The 21,056-nt window shown below is 44.8% G+C and overlaps 1 protein-coding gene across 6 annotated transcripts in view; it reads right to left on the bottom strand.

Annotated features, from left to right (window-relative positions):
* Positions 1 to 7,344: 7,344 nt before the first annotated feature.
* TMCC3 (transmembrane and coiled-coil domain family 3) overlaps positions 7,345 to 21,056 on the bottom strand; it is a 299,140-nt gene continuing 285,428 nt past the window's right edge. For all 6 annotated transcript variants that reach the window (XM_012469329.2, XM_012469326.2, XM_021675607.2 and 3 more), the window contains exons 3-4: positions 18,514 to 18,649; positions 7,345 to 12,253 (exon numbers count right to left, since the gene is read on the bottom strand). In XM_012469329.2, the coding sequence (XP_012324752.1) occupies positions 11,951 to 12,253; positions 18,514 to 18,649 (439 nt within the window). In that variant the 3' untranslated portion in view covers positions 7,345 to 11,950. The remainder of the gene's footprint in view (positions 12,254 to 18,513; positions 18,650 to 21,056) is intronic.

Raw genomic sequence — 21,056 nt, 5'->3', positions numbered from 1 at the left:
GTGCTCTAAGGATGTCTCTGTAGAGATGAAGGGGAAATAGAAATACAGTCTGTGGCTCAGAAAAGAGGAAGGTACTCCTACATAGAGATGGTGGGATTTTAGAAATGATGGCTGAATCACGAGGAGTCTATGCAAACGGTGTGAAATGGAGATCATGCAGCCCAAGAAGACCAGAGGGTGGTCAAGAGGTGGTGGGAGAACCAGAGAGCTGATCAAGAAAACACCCAATGGCCGGCGCAGGGGCTCAAACCTGTAACCCCAGCACTTTGGGAGGCCAAGGCAGGCAGATCACTTGAAGTCAGGAGTTCGAGACCAGCCTGGCCTGCATGGCGATACCCCATCTCTACTAAAAATACAAAAATTTGCTGGGCATGGTGGTGTGCCTGTAATCCCAGCTACTTGGGAGGCTGAGGCAGGAGGATCGCTTGAACCTTGGAGGCAGAGGCTGCAGTGAGCCCCACTGCAGGCCTGGAGGACACAGAGTTAGGCTCCATCTCAAAAAAAAAAAAAAGAAAGAAAGAAAAGAAAAGAAAATACCCAAGGGAAGCAAAATGTCTCAGATGGGAGGGAGCACTGCAAAGGGAAATGACTAGAAGTTTAGTAAAAACACAGGCTGTGAAGCATGCACCCGAAGTGCAAATGGGTCCTGGGTGACCCCACTGAGAGAAGTTTTAGGGGAGTGTTGGGGGTTGACACTAGTTTTTAGTGGATTAAGAAATCCTGGGAGATGGGAGTGGAGACTATTCTTTTAAGAAACGTGGTAGTGACGGGGAAGAAAAGGAGTAGTGAGTTGAGGAAATGCAGGATCATAAAAGTGGGTTTGGGACAGCAGGGGCTGGACATTTGTGGATGCTGATAAGAACCCATTGGAAAACAGGTGCTGATAAAGGAGGGGCCGGCTCTGAGAAGAGGCAGGGGCCCAGGTGGGAGAGTCTGTCTTGGGCAGAGGGATGGAGAAGCGTGAAGAAGGAGGGGTAACCGAGGGGAGAGCCTGATGAAGTGGGGACCCCAGCTCTCTGCAGAGGGGAGGCTATTGAGCAAGAGGGCGTCAGGGAAGGCAGCGGCTAACTCAGCACTTGCGGTGGGTAGAAGCACTGAGGTCCCAGGCTTCCAGAATGCTGTTTTCATCAGTAGAGCCCCTCGGCCTGGGCAGGTGTGGTGAGCCGCTGGCCTGACCTGGAATTCTGACTGAGCAGGTGGCATGGGCAAGGGCCGGGGGTCAGGTGCAGAGGCTGCTGTGGAAGCGCCTCAGGGGTACAGGAGTCCATGGGGGCGGCCCTGTGTTTGCCTCAGGGCTGGGCATCCCACAGAGGGGGTTGATCATTGCTGATTCAGCCCCAGGTGCTCATTTGCATGTTATTCATTTCAAGCCAAAAACACTGGAGCAGGAGTACCAGGAGCATCTCATCCCCTTTCCAAACAGAACCACCCCAGGTCTTCCCAGTACTCCTGCTGTTGTGTTGAGTCTCTCTGACCCAGAAATATTTCCACCGTGGAAGAGTCTATTCAGCTGTGCTGTACAACTATCTGTGAAATTGAGCTGAAAAATTCAAAGAAACACTCAGGAAGTTCATTTTCTCTGTAAGCACATCAAGTTAAGTTTAACATGTCAAGAGCATGGGCCTTCCCCCTTCCAAATATTATCATATTTCCATCTGACTCCTCCCTCACCAGAATGTAACCTCCACGAGGATAGGAACAGCGTTTTATACTCCGTGTCTAGAACAGTGCATGGCACATAGTAGGTGCTCAATAAATGCATTAAATTCTGTAATCCCAGCACTTTGGGAGGCCGAGATGGGCAAATCACTTGAGGCCAGGAGTTTAAGATCAGCCTGGGCAGTGTGGTGAAACCTCATCTCCACTAAAAATATAAAAAATTAGCCAGGCATGGTGGTACATGCCTGTGGTCCCAGCTACTTGGGAGGCTGAGGCAGGAGAATAGCTTGAATCTGGGAGGCAGAGGTTGCATGAGCAGAGATCTGGCTTCTGCACTCCAGCCTGGGCAACAGAGCGAGACTCTGCATCAAATAAATAAGTAATCTAATTAATTAATGCATTAAATTATTGAAAGCCCTTGCACCCCAGGCCTTCAATAATGTAATGCACTTATTGAGCATCTACTATCTTATCTAGTTCCTATAATCCTGGGCAGTTAACAGTTTAGGAAGGGGAGATTCTGAGAGGCGTCACACCCTTCTCATCCCTTCACCCTCATTTGATCAAATTGCCATTAAGGGGAAAGCCCCCAGTTTGGAGCTGGGCTTCCCACATGTCGTGGAGTTCAGAAATGCCTTTATCAGTTTATTAGGTACCCACGCCTGTGAAATTGATTCATGCTAATGGATTCACTCTGACAAGAATATCCCTGACAAGGGAAAGCAAATGTAGTGATTTACATTCAAGCACAGACAGCTGCCAAGGAGCTGAAACATTCTGCCCTGCCGGACAGCTCAGTCTGTCCCCAGTAGAAAGGGTTCACTGAGGCCACCAAGCACCCCCTAGCTTGGCTTGGAGCCTGCACAGAGTCGATACCCCCAGGGAGGCCACGAACGAGCTCTGTGAACCAGAAACCCAGGAGACTGAGGGCAGCTGGCCAGGCAGGATCCCCATCAGCTCCAAGGACACAGCTGCCACTCTGCAGCTCACCCAGAGAGCCAGCCACTGGCCTCCTGAATCCCTCCACTTCTCTTTTAAGAATGATTGCTTATTGACTGATTCGTTCTCCTCCTTTCCTTCTCATTCATGGTTTCCATGGACTTGCTTTCTTTCTTTTTTTGAGACGAAGTCTCACTCTGTCGCCAGGCTGGAGTGCAGTGGCGCAATTTCGGCTCACTGCAACCTCCGCCTCCTGGGTTCAAGCAATTCTCCTGTCTTAGCCTCCCAAGTGGCTATGACTACAGGCATGCACCACCATGCCTGGCTATTATTTTTTTTTAGTAGAGACAGGGTGTTCTCATATAGTCCAGGCTGGTCTCGAATTCCTGACCTCAAGTGATCCACCCGCCTCAGTCTCCCAAAATGCTGGGATTACAGGTGTGAGCCGCCTCACCTGGCCTCCATGGGTTTTCTTAGGCAATTGTTTCTTGTTGACAATGCATAGCAGGAAGTCGCTTTGCAACAATTCTGACCATGTTTGGGGACAGCCACCTCTCTGAATCCAAGCATGTCTTTGGGTCTCTGCCGGCTTAAGCCACTCTGTGTTGGGATGTATATACTTCTGCTTGTGGCCTAAGCTTTGGGGTCTTACAGCTCACTGTTCCCTGGAGCTACAAGACCTGAGCATCAAAACACAGAAGAAATACGATGAAGGAAGAGAATTCAAAAGCACTTTCAGGAGGAAACTCCTGGTAGAAGGCTGGGTTAGCACTGTTGCTTGTGACGTTGACAGTCCAAGAATCAGAGAAGGATCCAGGCCTCTGAGAGCTTCCTTGGCAAATGGAGTACCTCACTGCTAGTACAGACCAGAAAGTAAATGACTTTATTTTCTTTCTTTTTTTTTTTTTTTTTTATGAGTTGGGAGTTTCACTCTTGTTGCCCAGGCTGGAGTGCAATGCCATCATCTTGGCTCACCACAACCTCCGCCTTCCGGGTTCAAGCGATTCTCCTACCTCAGCCTCCTGAGTAGCTGGGATTACAGGCACCCACCACTACACCCAACTAATTTTGTGTTTTTAGTAGAGACCGGATTTCTCCATGTTGGTCAAGTTGGTCTTGAACTCCCAACCTCAGGTGATCCTCCTGCCTCAGCCTCCCAAAGTGCTGAGATTACAGGCATGAGCCACTGCGCCTGACTGACTTTATTTTCTTTCTAATACTCAGTGGCTTATTTTTAAGCAGACCAGAAAAAAAAAAATTCTCAGTGCTAAGCCAGAGTGCAGTAACCACCACCAAAACAGCTGTTAACATGGCTGACGCATGTTCCTGTTAACCGCTTTAGTCAAGTTAAAGGCCTGGCAAGGGAGAGATTCTGGCTGGCTTAGCAAGAAGAGAGATTTCTGAGGTAGCCACCACAGACGGTAACAGATGTCATACAGCCTCAGAGCAGAAGCCACCAGAGACGTCACCGTCTCAGCCGAGCAAAACAGCTGAGAAACACTCAGCCGTGTCAACTGCCAACTGCAGACCTCAAGAATCTCAGGAAGCCAGGGAGGGTGTAAAAGTTTCTGTAATTAATAGATTTCCATTCTCTTTATCCACAAATCTGTCAGCTCACGGCTCTTCAAAAATCAAGGATGCTGGCTTCAGGTATCTCCGCCCTTACCTAGTACGGCCAGCAGCGCGAAGGTGGAAATGCACAGTTTGCAGCCACATGACTGACTGCTATAGTCCTAGGATCAAAGTGAGCCCCGACTGACAAGAAGCCAGTTGCTCAGTTCCTTCTACTACAGTATAGGGTAGCGGTCACCGGGTAGGCTAGAGTCACACAAGCTTGGGGCTCCCCCAGTACCTGCCGCATGGTGCTGCTCGTTATTTTACCTCTCTGAATCTCAGTTTCTTCATCTATGAAGCAGAAATAATAGTGCCTGGCTTGTTGGGTGCTGGAATATTACATTTGATAGTGCAAGTAAAGCGCCTGGCACAGTACATTGTACACAGTAAATGTCGAAGAATGCCAGGTGTCATTCCTGATCTATGAATGCTCAGAAAGGTGCTGTTTGGTATTGACTGCCATGTTCCTCATGTGACCCATACATTTCTACATCTCATAATCATACCTATTAGAAAGCAACTCTGTATGTGGGACTGCAGATGTTCACAAACTTAATTGCAAATTTTTAAAGGCTATTATTAAATGCTATTAAGACTTTAAGTTCCTTTGTCAAATGGGACTATGGACCTCCTCACATGTACAAGACAACTTCTTTTTCTTTTTATATTTTGAGAAGTGGGTCTTACTATGTTGCCCAGGCTGGTCTTGAACTCCTGGGCTCTAGGAATCCTCCCACTGCAGCCTCCCAAAGTGCTGGGATTACAGGCATGAGCCATAGCGCCTGGCCCAAAATAATTTCTTATATTAGAAGTCCCAGTGGGGCATGGTGGCTCACGCCTGTAATCTCAACACTTTGGGAGGTCAAGGTGGGAGAATCACTTGAGCCCAGTAGTTCAAGACCAGCCTGGGCAACAAAGTGAGATCCTGTCTATAAAAAAATAAAATAAAATAATTAGCTGGGCATGGCAGCACTCGCCTGTAGTCCCGGCTGTTTGGGAGGCTGAGGAGGGAGGATGACTTGAGCCTGGGAGACGAAGGCTGCAATGAGCTATAACGGCACCACTGCACTTCCAACCTGAGTGACAAAATGAGACCCCATCTCAAAAAAGAAAAAATCCATATATTACTCAAAACTGGGAAATATTGCTTTATTCTATAGCACTATGCTTAATGAAGCTTGAAACCAACTAACAAAACTTTTCCCCATTTCTTTGATTTTTTTTGGGGAAATGTAGAATTGGTAAGGTGTTGTCCCTAATGCAACCTTTGGGAATATGCTGGGCTGGACACATATTTCATTCAATCACTTTCATTGTCTATATTGATCTTCAGACATCAGATGACAATAGTGTGCAAAATAACAGTTGTTCCCCATAAGATTTCCAAATATTCAGCTATGCTCCATTTTCCAGGACACAGAATGGGCTACTGGAGTTAAAAATTTTTCTATTGGCTGGACGCAATATCTTTCCCCTGTAATCCCAGCACTTTGGGAGGCCGAGGAGAGTGGATCACCTGAGGTCAGGAGTTCGAGACCATCCTGGCCAACATGGTGAAGCCCCATCTCTACTAAAAATACAAAAAATCAGCCAGGTGTGGTGGTGGGCACCTGCAATTCCAGCTACTCAGGAGGCTGAGGCACAGGAATCCTTTGAACCTGGAAGGCGGAGGTTGCAGTGAGCCGAGACGGTGTCACTGCATTCCAGCCCGGGTGACAGAGCAAGACTCCATCTCAAAAAAAAAAAGAAAAAAAAAGAAAAAAGAAAAATTCCTGAAATAAGCAACTGTTGTTTTACATTGTGTGCCATTCCAATCTGGCGCTGTCCTGTACTGTCCCAACTGGGACCTGAATCCTTCCTTCGTCCCTTGTATCCATGCTGTAGACCAAGCTGGTCCAATCCACAGCCCACGGGCTGCATGCGGCCCAGAACAGCTATGACTGTGGCCCAACACAAATCTGTACACTTTTTCAACACATTATGAGATTTTTTTGTGATTTTGTTTTAGCTCATCAGCTGTCATGTTAGGGTATTTTATGTGTGGCCCAAGACCATTCTTCTTCCAGTGTGGCCCAGGGAAGCCAAAACATTGGAAATCCCTGTAGACGCTTCCCACCCATGAGTCACTTAGCAGCTGTCTCGGTTATCAGACGAACTGTTTGTGCTCCAGTAACATGTTACTTTACTACAGTATATGGTCCTAATCTATTTTATTATTAGTCATTAATCTCTTACCTTGTCTCATTTATAAGTTAAACTTTATCATAAGTATGTATTTTAGGAAAAATGGTATATACAAAGTTCAGTTCTATCTGAGGTTTCAAGCATCCCCTGAGGGATCTTGGAATGCATCCCCTGAGGATAAAAGGGAGCTATTGTAGGACTAGCGTTGGTATCTGTACCACTGGACTGGTTCATATGAGTTCACACACTATGAAAATCAAGTGCATTGTAGACACCAAAGCCCCAGACAAACCGGAGACAGCCCACGAAGCCGCCTGCTCGAGTCAGGCGTCTGCTCCCTCCTGTGCTACCGCCCTGCGCCCGCCCGGATTGGCACTGTCCTCGTTGTCCCATTCCAGCTCATAAAGGCTCTGCTTTATCCTCGGCATCACTTCCTCTTTTCAACACAAGGACATGTTTGCTAGCACGACTGTGAATAAACCACCCTTCCTCCTGCCAGGGCTCAAGCGACAGGCCACATACCGCCAACTTCCTACTATGTAGAAGACTTGAGATTCGTTTAAAAGTTGATTACAGGGGGAGAGAGGGACAAATAGATGGAGCACAGAGGATTTTTAGGGAAGGGAAAGTATTCTATGTGATACTGTAATAGGGGATACATGTAGTCATACATTTGTCCAAACCCACAGAACGACAATACCATGAACCCTAAACTATGAACTTTGGATGATAGTGATGTGTGTCAATGCAGGTTTATCAATTCTAACAACTGCACCACTCTGGTGGGAGACGTCGCTCACGTGGAGGGAAGTGATGCCTATCTGGGGCAGGAGTTATAAGAGAAATCTCTGTACCTTCTGCTCAATTTTGCTGTGAACCTGAAAGTGCTCTATTAAAAAATTGGTCACACACACACATTTGCTACTGAGATGGCCTCCAACAAATGTGAAAATTTAAGAAAGCTACCCTTTATTTAACACCAAAGCTAACATCAAGTGTTTATTTAAAAAAATAATGGCACCAGCTTTGAATTCATTGATGACACCACAATGGGGTGAAGACCTACAGGGAATTTATAATTTTAGGCTGACAAGAAACTAGGTAGTAACTCACAAAATGGAAATCCCGCAACAAATCTCACAATAAACATTTCCAGTTTCTACTTTCAGAGTTGAACTACTGCCTAAACATATCTTAAACATAGAGCACGTTTTGTTGAAACATTTCTCTTAGGACAAACACAGCAGACATGCTTTAAATAAATTAAAATTGCAACACATAAATCATTCCTAAAACAATCAAGGTACATTACTTTCTAGCTTCTTATAAAGATAATTGTACTGATTTCAGAAAACTATAGGTTGTTTCATATTTTTTAACATCTACTTTTGATGTGAATAAGCCAATTTCATTCTTTGCAGTGATTTATCTTTTTAAACCAACTCGGTCCTTTGTGTATGCACTAACCTTAAAACACTTCTCCATATAAACCCTGAATTTTAAGTGATGCCATTTCTTCCACTCATTTCTTCCCAGCACACTCCTCAGAATTACAGAAACATGCAAAGTAAGTTGTTTAATCACACATGTTCCTATGAATAAATATATTTAAATGTTTTCCAAACCAATACAACTATATCTGGATTCACTGCAAAAATGTTCCCATTCAATGCAAAATAATTTTGTACAATCCGACCAAAAAAGACAAAAGTAATTAGTCGCCTGAGAGAAACTAGTTCCTCATTATTACTGAACCCATAATTAAACCTGATATGTTAGAGAAATGGCAAGGCAATAAACACACAGAGTGGGGCAATATTTAAATGAAAACAAGAGTGACAGAGCTGGAAAGAGCGAAAACCACATGAATGCTAATTGACAGAGAAGGATAACAGCCTCACCGGATAAAATGAGACAGAGTTTCAGAAGATTTCCATCTGTGAATAGGACATCAGGATCATGTAGGCAAAAATGCTTCCATTCCAAGCTGGAAACTTGGGACTAATCCCACGTTCGTTGTCCAAATCCAGCAATGGAGTGCTTTCTTGCTGTTTCACTATGGGTTTTTTTGGGCCAGGGGGGTTGCTCTGGTTTAATCATACTCAAAGTTTAAGCTTGAAATAACCAACTCAAAAGCCACAGGAGAGTTTGTCACCAGATAAACCCAGTGCTAGAATACAATGTCCAGCATCTTCAACCACTCAGGAATGGTTGCTGAGTGACAGGTGCTGACCCATCCAACAAGCGCTTTTTATCTTTGCATTTGCCCAAGATGTTTACTATAAATGAAAGGTGTGGAGAAAGAATTATAGTTGACACAAATATAAATCAAATATCTGATTCCAGCATATGTTATAGCTACGTCACTATTTTTAATTGTAATATTTCTAAAATGTCATTTAATCTCCTTACGCACTGAAGAGAACAAGCACAGTGGGAGTGTTTATTCCTTAAGAAGAGAATAAACTGCAGAGATTAAAAGTTTCCTTGAGTGTATCATCTTATTAAAAAGTACAAAGTTTCATGAACTTTCAACAAGACTGTGAAATAAATATGCCAGGCAGGTTGAGCCTATCCAAGTGAAAACAAGGCAATTTGACATTTAGTGTGAGTCAATGAAAATATGAATTATTTAAAAGGAATTCATGATCCATGTAGGAGGATTATAGACTCTACAGTGTTTTAGAATAAAGTTAGTTTCTAGCAGGGTCTATAAAACAGCTCCAGACTAGAGGGGATGGAATATGCTGTTTTCCATTCTCTTCTCTACTTCTGTCACTGGGGAGAAGATACACAGATCACAGGTCTGAGAAGCGTGCATTAAAGCACACTTGCTAGGCTGAGCACTGGAATGGTGTGGGATGGTGTGAGAATGAGGCCTATATCTTCTTGGACCCTCCCACAGCCCTTCATCTCAAGGGTTAGAAATCTCTCAATCTCTAAACTAACAGCAGCATTCAATCCCTGGTGTGTCCAAAGTGATGCTTGGAAAGATTCACAGATACCAAGAGGGGCCCACCTAGTCCCCAACTTGATTCAGGAGTGTAAGTTACTCAGCTCTCAGCCCACACTGAGTCTGATGCCCACAGGTCAAGGGTAATGCTGACCATTGAAATACAAAAGCTAAAGGAAAAACAGCATTCTCTCCGCCTCCCTGCCTTCCACCTGGCCTACTTATCTGTCCCCTGGATTTGAAGATCAGTGTATACACATCAACATGGAGACTGGGGGAGTCTGACAATGAAAGGAGACATAGCCATGAGACAGGGGTGGGACTGGTAACTCCCTCTTCCCTGAATCCAAAATACTTGATCACCAAAGAGTCCATGAAATGACATTTATTGTTTTAAAAAGTGTGGGTCTGGAATTAGATAGTGGTGATGGCTGAACAAGTTGGCAAATTTACTAAAACCACTGAACTGTACACTTGAAAAAAAAAGCAAGCAAGCTTGAGCTGCATGAGTCCCACTCACATACACTTAGACTTATACTAAATGCTCAACTATCCCATTCTCTCAGACTATGGCACATTCTGTCACATTTTTTTCCTTCAGGAGATTTCCCTAAGAAGAGCTCTTTGCAAAATATTGCACTTAATTTGAATCCAGGAGACTTTATGTCTTCTGAAAGAAAATGTACTCTCATGCCTTCCTGCCTGCAGCAGATGGTGGGAGTGGTGGGACAAGGGGCCTAACAGCAGTTTCCATGAACATTGCTTACATCTTCCTCTTTGTTATATACACACAGACACAGATTTAAAGGAAAGTATCATCTGGGCTGAATGGTATGCCCCAAACAGGGATGTTAACATTTGAATGCTTTCAGCTCAGAGGCAGTGTGGGCATCCTAAGACCTACAAACTTAGGTTCAGTGAGATGTTAACAGACAGGTGGCAGGCAGGCAAGGGGACTCACACCTGTAATCCCAGCACTTTGAGAGGCCAAGGTAGGTGGATCATGAGGTCAGGAGATCGACATCATATTGGCCAACATGGTGAAACTCTGTCTCTACTAAAAATACAAAAAATTAGCTGGGTATGGTGGCATGCGCATGTAGTCTCAGCTACTCTGGAGGCTGAAGCGGGAGAATCACTTGAACCTGTGAGGCAGAGGCTGCAGTGAGCTGAGATCACACCACTGCACTCTAGGCTGGGCGACAGAGCAAGACTCCACCTTAATAAAAACAAACAAACAAACAAACAAAAAACAGAGACAGGTGGTAACCTTGGCTCAAACACTGGACTTATTTCATTCTTGCTTGCCTTTCACTTCCTGAAGAGGACTCTCTCAATCTTCATCCAGGTGAATTGCTCCCACTAATCTAGCTGCCATTCAGTCACACCCAATGTCCCCTTTTCCTCATGTGTTCAGTGTTCCTACACCTCAGTGCACTTTAACTTTATAGGCTCTGATTCTGTTGTCCTTCAAGGAAAGAACTGCAACACGACCATCATTTGTTTTCATTTCCTGAGTAAGCTTTACAGTCCCTCATAGACCTGTGAATAAAATGAATCACATAAAGTGAATCACATCTTCCAGGCGGGCTTATCACAATCAACATTTGCCAGAACAGCCAGGCAGGGTGGCTTGTGCCTGCAGTCCTGGCTACTCAGGAGGCTGAGGTGGGCGAATCCCTTGAGGCAAGGAGTTTGTGACCAGCCTGGGCAATAATAGCAGAACTCTGACTCAAAAAATAAAAATAAAAAAAGATTTGCCAAAACACAAACCTTCAGAGTAGTGCTCACGGGATTCCAAATTAATGTTAAAGTCACAGTCTGATGAGGGATTTGAAAACCTCGCTGCACACTCTGAAGGCTGGGCATTTGCTAGCCAGTTCAGATAAAATCAGGTGTCGGTTGCCTGGGTATGAGAAGGAAAAAGCCCCATTCATAAATCCCTATGCCTTACCATTTAAAGTGTAACAACACCACTCAGGTAGACTTGTTGGATAAACAGGTGTGTGGTAAGATTTCCATGTTACAGGGTCACACACGATTGACCGCTGTGGACACTGAGTACGTGACGGGACCTATGGTCACCTGGAGACAAGCGGGGTGGATCACACAGGGACCTGTGTTTCCATAGGCCACAGTGTTTCACACTGCCCAAGCCTGTGGTTCTTCATTCCCTGAATCATGCATATCCTTGCTTTTTATAGGACTCACAGAAAACACAACCATTAGCAATCGTGAAGCTCAATTCTGACAAAGACTTAAGAGAGAGATCTCTTTTCTTCTGGATCACCCAATCATTGCAAGGTCTCAATACACAGAGGTTTACCACGCTGGGCTAGTCAGGTGGGCAGGAAATTGGTCTGATTAAGGCAGTGAGCAAGGTAGGAGAGCTCTCAAACAGATTCATGTTAACCAAGTACAAGGACTGAGTTGGCAACTGCTCCCAAGTTAAGAGAACTGTAGTTATTTACATACACCACACAGCCCTAGTTTTTCTTGCACACGAGTCAGCACAATCATTCATGGTAAAATTTGGTAGTATGCACAGAGTTTTCTTTAAAATAAAAACTTGAAAGAACTTGAAGGCAGGAACCAGTGGTTTCATCTTGGTATTATTATCCTCTCTATGGCACACAGGATATGGTCCCAGTTTTTACAAAATATAGCAAGAAGAGTCACGGCAAAGAAGGTGCCGAGAATGTGGCAGCGGCTCTTCATCATGGGCGAGACGAACTTCGCGATGGTAGACACACATACTAAGATGACTGTCATGAAGGCCAGGACCACGTTGATGCACTTCCCCAAGAGAACTTTAGCATTCACGGTGTCCGTCTGCAGAGCTTGCTGCTCCTGCTGGTGGAGCTCCAGCTTAGAAATGCGAGTCTGACAGGATTCCAGGGCTTCCTGTGGGCAAGAGGGAGAGCAAGGGTCAAATGCTGTTGTGATTGTGAGCAACATGTGAGCGCTTGCTCAGCTGTACACAAAAGCCCCAGCTCAGAAAGCCCAATGCCGGGGCAGCTGCGAATCCCCAGCTGATGATGATGGTGACAGACAAAGATGTGGAACAGGAAACTCCAGGCTCATTTTCTCCTGTTGTTCACAAATAGAAGAGCATGTGGATACGACCACAAAATACCACAAATGAGGAAGTACGGCTAAGTTTTTTTGACTTCACCATCTTTTTTTTGAGATGGAGTCTCGCTCTGTCACCAGGCTGGAGTGCAGTGGTGTGATCTCAGCTCACTGCAACTGTCGACTCTTGTGTTCAAGTGATTCTCCTCCCTCAGCCTCCTGAGTAGCTGGGACTATAGGTGGGACTACAGCCTCCTGAGTAGCCGGCACTACCACGCCTGGCTAATTTTTGTAGTTTTAGTAGAGATGGAGGTTTCACCATGTTGGCCAGGCTGCTCTCAAACTCCTAACCTCCTGGTCTATCCGCCTCTGCCTCCCATAATGCTGGGATTATAGGCATGAGCCACTGCACCTGACCAACTTTACCTTTTTTTTTTTTTTTTTGAAACAGAATCTCACTCTGTCGTCCAGACTGGAGTGCAGTGGTGCAATCTGAGCTCACTGCAACCTCTGCCTCCTGGGTTCAAGCAATTCTCCTGCCTCAGCCTCCCGAGTAGCTGAAATTATAGTTGTCCGTCACCACACCTGGCTACTTTTTGTATTTGTAGTGGAGACAGGGTTTTACCATGTTGGCCAGGCTGGTCTCGAACTTCTGACCTCAAGTGATCTGCCTGCCTCGGCCTCCCACAGTGTTGGGATTAAAGGCGTGAGCTGCCGTGCCTGGCCTGACTTTACGTATTTTTGAAATAAAGTGATACAAAATATCGGTGCCTGTTGGTGCCATCAAGGACAAAGCAGAGAAGGAGGGAGGTTCCACTTTGTGACTACTCCACCTTCAGCCAAGGAGTGTGTGGGATCTCCAATGGCCAATCCTCATTTCCAGTGCTCAAAGATTTTGTCCATCAGTTAGATTGGTGAAGGAAGGCGAGAGAAGGGAGCGGAAGGGACTGGGGCTGAGTGTGGGGCAACTCTGCTTTCGCCTGCTCTCTGAACACGGTGTTACTCCGAGGCTATCTCCCTGGATCTCATCCATTCCAAGTCTTCAATCACTGAGACACAGAGGGCTACAAGAGTATCTCTAGGCCAGCCCTCTCTTCTGAGATGAACTCATAGATCCCTGTGCCTGTGACATCTCCATCAGAGCTTCTTGAAAGCACCTCCAATGCAACATGTGCAAATGTGGCTTCATGTATCGCAGCTACCCAATGCCTGCAGTCAACCCTGCTCCCCTCCAGTGTCCCTCATCTCAGAGTACAGTACCATGGTCCACCCAGTTCCTCATACCAGAGGCCTGACAGGCATACCCGGATAACTTTCTCATCCAACCTGCCTCCCAGTCACGGAGGCAACATCCGGTTTCTAGCTCAACGGGTCCGGTTCTCTGCCCACCAGGTCAGCACCCCGATCAAAGTCACCACGATCTCTCGCCTGTGATAACCTTACATGAATTTCCCTATATACCCTTTTGTTTCCCATTGTCATGAATCTATTTTCCACACAGCAGCCCAAGTGGTCTTTTAAACGTGCATATTTGACGTCACTCCTTTTCATAAAACCTTTCCAATCTCTACCATGGCCTTCTGAGGTCTTGTAAAGCCCAGGTCAGCTATCCTCTCCTCCCTCACTGAATGACTTCATGCCAGCCCCTTGCCCTGTCACAGTGCTCTGGCCTTTTCCAAGTTCTTTTTTTCTTTTAAGAGACGGGGTCTCACCCTGTTGCCCAGGCTAGGATGCAACGGCACTGCCATAGCTCACTACAGCCTCAACCTCTGGTCTCCTGCCTGTGCCTCCTGAATGACTGGAATTACAAGTGAGAGCCCCCACACCGAGCTTTATTCTAAGTTCTGAAAAGGAGCACAGACTCACCTCAGGGCTTCCGCACATTCAGTAGACTGCCTGAGGCGTGTGCCTCCCCCACTCCCTCCTCTTCACCTGTGGATCTCCCACTCATTTTTCAGGTTTCACCTTGATTGCCACATCCTTGGGGAAGCCTTTCCTGATCCATGAGATTAGGTCAAGTCTCCCTTCAGCTCTCCTCCCCAACCACGAGACACAGGAGACATACGCTGCCTGAGGACAGGAACTAGCCCATCTTGCATTTGCTGTCCTCTCCAGCACAGAGCCAGCACCAGGCATGCGGCAGGCGAATATGAAAGAGACAGCTGGGTGCCAGTGAGACAATGTGAGGCTGGACAGACGCGGTGCCGCATGCCTGTAGTCCCAGCACTTTGGGAGGCCACGGTGGGTGGATCACTTGAGGTCAGGAGTTCTTTACGAAAACCTCATCTTTACTAAAAACAAAATACAAAAATTAGCTGGGCATGGTGGCACACGCCTGTAATCCCAGCTACTTGGGAGGCTGAGGCAGGAAAATCACTTGAACCCAGGAGGCGGAGGTTGCAGTGAACCGAGATTGCACCACCACTGCACTCCAGCCTGGGTGACAGAGCGAGACTGTCTAAAAAAAAAACCCGAGCCTGTTGGGTGAAAAGGACCTAACTAGAGTTAGTACAACGTGCCCCTCTCTGTTCTAACACATTTGCCAATCTGCGTTTGCTTAATTAAAATACAGTCATCTTTTCAGGTTTTAAACAAGCATAATGGCTCCTTGATTGATTTGCTTTTCTTCTGCTGAATAACTCTATGGGCCAAAGAACAGGTTCTCTGTTACTATAGTAACTTCTATTATACTAGGCTACCAACGAAAAGGGTAAAACTTCTTCAGATCTTCACGTCCTAGAAAGCGCTGGCTTTCGACAATCACAGGCATGTACCTGAAATTATGCATTCTTTTCAACTACTTGGGTCCAAGGTTTCCTCCATTTTAGGCATAGCACAGAAAAAGTGACGGAACAAGACAGAAGGCCAACCTTCTAGGCAAATCTGTGAATCTTTGATTATAAGATGAATTACATGTACAAACAGACCAATCTTAATTCTGTCTTACAACTGCTGTCAGATTTTTTTAACCAAAAGAAAAACCCAAGAAAAGTAAGCATTGAATTGCAAGGAATTTTAGTCACAGCAGCCAGATGTATTCGGCTCTACAATTTTTGGTACTTCTTCGGGTCCAGTAATTACCTTATTGGGGATGATGACCATAAAACGGTTATCCTGAAACAATTTTCAACTGGGAATTCAAGGTTTAAAAAAATGACTCAGTTGTTTAAAACAACAAAACTCTTGCATCTCTGCAGGCAACAGCCTCCCTCACCCACAGCAGCCCCTTCCCTTTGTGTGACCCTGCCTATAAGAACAAAGAAACGAGAAATAAAGATGACGTCAAAAGGCCAACTGCTAGAAGGCCTGTGGGACATGGCTACTCCCGGATGTGATAAAAAGAATGGCCAGTATTTATTTTTTGACTGTTTACTATGCGCCAGGCAAAGATTTCAATACTTTACATGACTATTCCATTTAACCCTCCTAACAACCTTCTGAGGCAGAGCTCTTTAACATTTCCATTTTACTGAGGAGGAAACTGAGGTACAGAGCACTAACTCATCCAGGGCCACACAGCAGAGGTGAGAGAGCCAGGATTCTAACCATCATGACAGAGAAGGCACTCCACTCATTCGCACAGATGTCCTCTTTGTACTTCTGAGAGGTGAAATCAGAAAACGTCCAAATGAACCTCTCTGGATTTTTAAGTTCCCTTTGTGTGGTCCCCTCTCTTTATCCGTCCTCTTCACCACTAATACGTTTCTTAAAATATAGAAGAACAATATTAACCCAAACTATCCCCTAAATAAGAAAACCATGTATTTAGATACCACCCAGTGACATCCAAAACATGTTCTAAAATAGAACAACTTAGTTAAGCAATTGTACTGTTCACTTGGCAACATTTACTTGTTTTTTGGAGACAGGGTCTTGCTCTGTCACCCAGACTGGAGTGCAGTGGTGTGATCATAGCTCACTGTAACCACGAACTCCTCCCTCCTCAGCCTCTCAAGCAGCTGAGGTTATAGGCATGCCACCATGCCCAGCTATGATAATTAAAAAAAAAAAATTTTCTAATTATGTTGGTCAGGATGGTCCTGAACTCCTGGCTTCAAGTGATCCTTCTACCTCAGCCTCCCAAAGTGCTGCGATTACAGACATGAGCCACTGTAGCTGGCCCACTTGGCAACGTTTAACATTTAAATGAGTTCAAGTTTCTTGAATTAGCCAATGGTGAAGTGAAGTCTCCTAATCTAGAAGAGGGCCAGAAACCTCCCAAGCGTCTTCTGTGTTGTGGTCTCTAGGGGCAGAATTTTCCATCAGCTCTGATGCGTTGGTTCCCAGAATTATCCAAGTAGGCATCTGGGATTAGCATAGGCTCAGGCCTCAACAGAGTGGAATAAAATGTGGCCAGCTGAAACTCCAGCTCACACACTACAGAAGAAAGCGCTATCTTTACGTTTAATTTTCTCCTTTGTTAAGTGGGGCTTGGATTCACAGTCTTGTTTAGACCTTGTTTAGGCCACTTCCTAGAGCTGGAGAAAAGGACTACTGTCCACAAAGAAAATCCATAAAAATGAAGTTGGGTATTGCTCCAAGAGTCTTTTTTTTTTTTTTTTTGAGACAGGGTCTCACTCTGTCACTCTCCAGGCTGGAGAGCACTGGCACAATCACTTTAACCCTGAACTCCTGGGCTCAAGCCATCCTCCTGCCTCAGACTCCTCAGTAGCTGGGACTATAGGTGCACGCTGCCACACCCAGCTGATTTAAAAAAGTTGTTTTTAGAGATGGAGGTCTCACTATGTTGCCCAGGCTGGTCTCAAACTCCTGGCTTCAAGTGATCCTCCTGCCTCAACCTACCAAAGTGCTGGGATTACAGGTGTGAGCCACCAGCCCTGGGAAACATTTTGTAAGGCAATCAAGAAGTCTGGGGTTGTTTCTCTACATGCCAGGATCACATTAGGAAATACTGGAGCACAACTTTGTTTATATTGATCCCTTTATCCTTTCCTTCCATCCAGCCTGATCCTACCCATTCCTTCAAGTCCCGCCTTCTCTAGGACATTCAATTACATTCCTTCCATAAGGAGGATTTGCAAGACCTTGTTTAGACCTTGTTTAGGCCATTTAACCTCTCTGTGGCTTGGTCTCCTTATCTGAGAAGTGGGGATAATAGCAGTAACTACCTGAAAGGGTTACTGAGAAGTAAATGGGAAAAAAGAAACCTGTCAAGTGCTTTGCTATTATTGAGCACACAGTATGCACTGAATTGCTTTAACTTCTTACAAATATGAACACTATTATTTTACAGATGAGTGAATGGGCTCAAGTCTTACTCAGGGCCACACAACTGATGTGGCAGCCATGAGACTGAAAGCCAATGTTTTGCCACTAAATGACTGACTGCTCCCCCAGTCCGCAGCTTGCTGGGCACCATATGGCTAAACTTCCGTGGCTCACAAGAGTCCGTGTCGTGTTACTTGGCCCTTGTTTGTGCTGTCTTGAGGGATCTGGCAGTTGTGCCATCCCACGCTCTCAACCTAGACAATGAGCTACTTGAAGGCAGAATTTGTCTCATATTTTTACATTTTACAGTTTTGGTGGTGATGGGCTTGGGGTGGATAATAAATACTTGTTAACTGATTTAGACAGAAAGTATATTGTCTCTTACCAGGCACGGTGGCTCATGCCTGTAATTTCAGCACTTGGGAGACAGAGGTGGGCAGATCACTTGAGGTCAGGAGTTCGAGACCAGCCTGGCCAATATGGTGTAACCCCATCTCTACTAAAAATACAAAAAAATTAGCCAGGCGTGGTGGCGCCTGTAGTTCCAGCTACTTAGGAGGCTGAGGCAGCAGAGTCACTTAAACCCGGGCGGCAGAGGTTGCAATGAGCTGAGATCACCCACTGTACTCCAGCCTGGGCCACAGAGTGAGACTTGCCTCAAAAAAATAGTTTTTTTACTTAGTAATGTCTATAACATGAGCTAGTGGGGTTAACATGGTACAGAGAAAATGTTTGTGCAGAGAATACATTTTGTCCTATATGCCAGAAATCCTCTAAGACTCAGGCATAAGCACTTAGTCTGTTAAATGAATTAAGGTCTGGGAAGAGCCCAGGCCTGTGTCTAATCACGAAGGGAAAGGTACCTGGATGTCCCGCGAGCGCTCGTAGGCCTGGTAGGCCACCTTTTCCTCGATGCTGGCCAGCTCCTGCTTCAGGTTGGCTGTCTCATGCTGATGCAGTTCCGTCAGGTCATGCAGCTGGTCCTCCAGTCGCTCATACCTTTAAAAGAGAGGGGCCGATTCCGAGTGTGACATTTCACAGCGCACTGCAGAACAATGTCCTTTTTATCTTCCTGTGCCAGTCTCTTTTGGCTTGCTCTCATCCTCTGATGGGCTCTTTTTCCAAAAGAGTAAGGCTTGCTGTGGGAAATACGCTTTTGGGGAACACTGACTCCCAGATCTGGAAAGACCCAGTCTCTGGGGTCTTGACTCTCTGTCCTTGCCACTGAAGGTGCAAACGGGTCAGATTAGCACCTTAGCTAACCGCAGTGACCTCAAGATAGAACCTGTCAGCTGACGCATTTGCCAGGGCCAGGCAGGAGACAGGGCTCTGTGGCATCCTGCTAAATGAGGGCCAGGACCTCTGGTGTCTGCGGTGCCTTCTCCCTCTTCTGCTCTGACACTGCTATTGGGGTTCATGGCCAGAAAGCTCACAGGGAAAGCATCACACTTTTAGTATCACCTTTTACTCTGGAGCCGACTCTACTATCTCCCAGCATGCACACATGCACTGATTATGGATTTCAGCTCTTGGAACTTAAGTGACAATACAAAATTAAGGCTATTACAAAATATAGATGGTTCATCATGTGGTGTTTCCAAATGTCCAAATCTAAAGGAACAGAAGTACAAAGATTCTCATTCCTGTGTCCTGTCCCTCTCACTGAAGATGATTCTTCTCATATTTGAAACCTCGGCCGTGCACGGTTGTGGCTCACGTCTATAACCTCACACTTTGGGAGGCCAAGGCGGGTGGGTCACCTGAGGTCAGGAGTTCGAGATCAGTCTGGTCAACTTGGTGAAACCCTATCTCTACTAAAAATGCAAAAATTAGCTGGGCGTGGTGGCACGTGCCTGTAATCCCAGCTACTTGGGAGGCTGAGATGGGAGAATCGCTTGAACCCAGGAGATGGTGGTTGCAGTGAGCCGAAATCATGCCTTTGCACTCCAGCCTGGGTGACAGAGACTCCATCTCAAAAAATAAGAATAAAAACAACAACAACAAAAACAAAAACAAAAACAAAAAACCTCATACTGTGTATTGTGAAACAGGATGCACTGCTTGGAGAAGACGCATTCATTAGCCTGAAATGACTTTGATCGATCCCAATTTCAGATGCTTACATAGGTCACCTGGTAGAATCATTTTATAAAGGAGACCAAAAAGCTTCATCCCGATTTAATGTTTATTCTGAGGCATGAATTCTCAGATGTCAAATGCTGCTACTGCTATGAATAAGCCTTTAAAGGTCTCTTCAGTAATATAGGAAGTGACTGTGTCACACGGGTCACAAACGTAACCACAGGACAGACACAAACAGAAACCATCCTGAACTCACATAAATGGGGATCTGTAACTTGAGAGAAAATATACACCTAAAAAGTGTTATATCCTAGACTATTTGGATAGAATTGATGTTCATCTTCTGGAAAAGCTGTGACTTAAAAATAATTCTTGTGTAAAAGATTCCAGAGATACATATAGAAAAAAAATTTTGTTTCATAAAATAGGAGAACTGAAAAGTCCCCATTTCTAAATTAATACAGACATAAAATCATACATCAATTATAACAATGTGTAAGCTAAATTTAAACTTTTAATGTTATAGTTTGTAATAGGCATTTTACTCTTTTATCTATATTTTTAAAAGTTTGCTAAAAATTTTTTGAAGTATCTGTTTATTAGAAAAATGGGGAAAATGACCTTATATTTGGGCTTACACATTTTTTGTTAATAAGCTATAAGCCCCTAAAAGCCAGTCTACAAAACATCTACTTTTAAAATTAGCTAATACAAGCCACAAGGTTTGACTGTATACTTTAATCTTAAGATGACTCTGGATAGTTCTTCATTTAGAGTAAAAAGTTTAATGAGCAAAGTACGAAACATGAAAAAATATATATTACATAAGGATGTCAAGATTGATGTACCAAATAAAATTAACTTTGTTGGGTAATGAATTAGTGTTTTTCACTTGATAGTTGTTAGGGACGGAAATCAAATATAGATCTCTGAATTAGCATAATGACACTGTAACAGAAGTCTACTGAATCAGAATCTTAGGACGCACATGAGTCGTTGCCTGTAACTGATATTTTAAGGGACCCACCACACATATATCCTTTTCTAAATTGTCAGCTAAAAGCCACAAATTATAAAACTTAGCATCATGATGGATGGAAATTCTTGGGTATCCCTTATCTGAAATGCTTGGGACCAGAAGTGTTTCAAATTTTGATTTTTTTTCAGATTTTGAATATTTGTGTATATGTAATGAGACACTTCAGGGATACTAAGTCTAAAGACAAAATTCATTTGCTTCCTATGCCCCATGTACATGTAGCCTGCAGGTAATAGTATGCCATATTTTAAATAATTTTGTGCCTTGAGTTTCTGTTATTTATGT

Source organism: Aotus nancymaae, unplaced genomic scaffold (genome assembly GCF_030222135.1).
Source record: "Aotus nancymaae isolate 86718 unplaced genomic scaffold, 86718_ANA_hifiasm-v0.15.2.pri h1tg000016l, whole genome shotgun sequence".
NCBI classification, from domain to species: domain Eukaryota; kingdom Metazoa; phylum Chordata; class Mammalia; order Primates; family Aotidae; genus Aotus; species Aotus nancymaae.
This window is presented reverse-complemented; position numbering and strand designations above follow the sequence as displayed.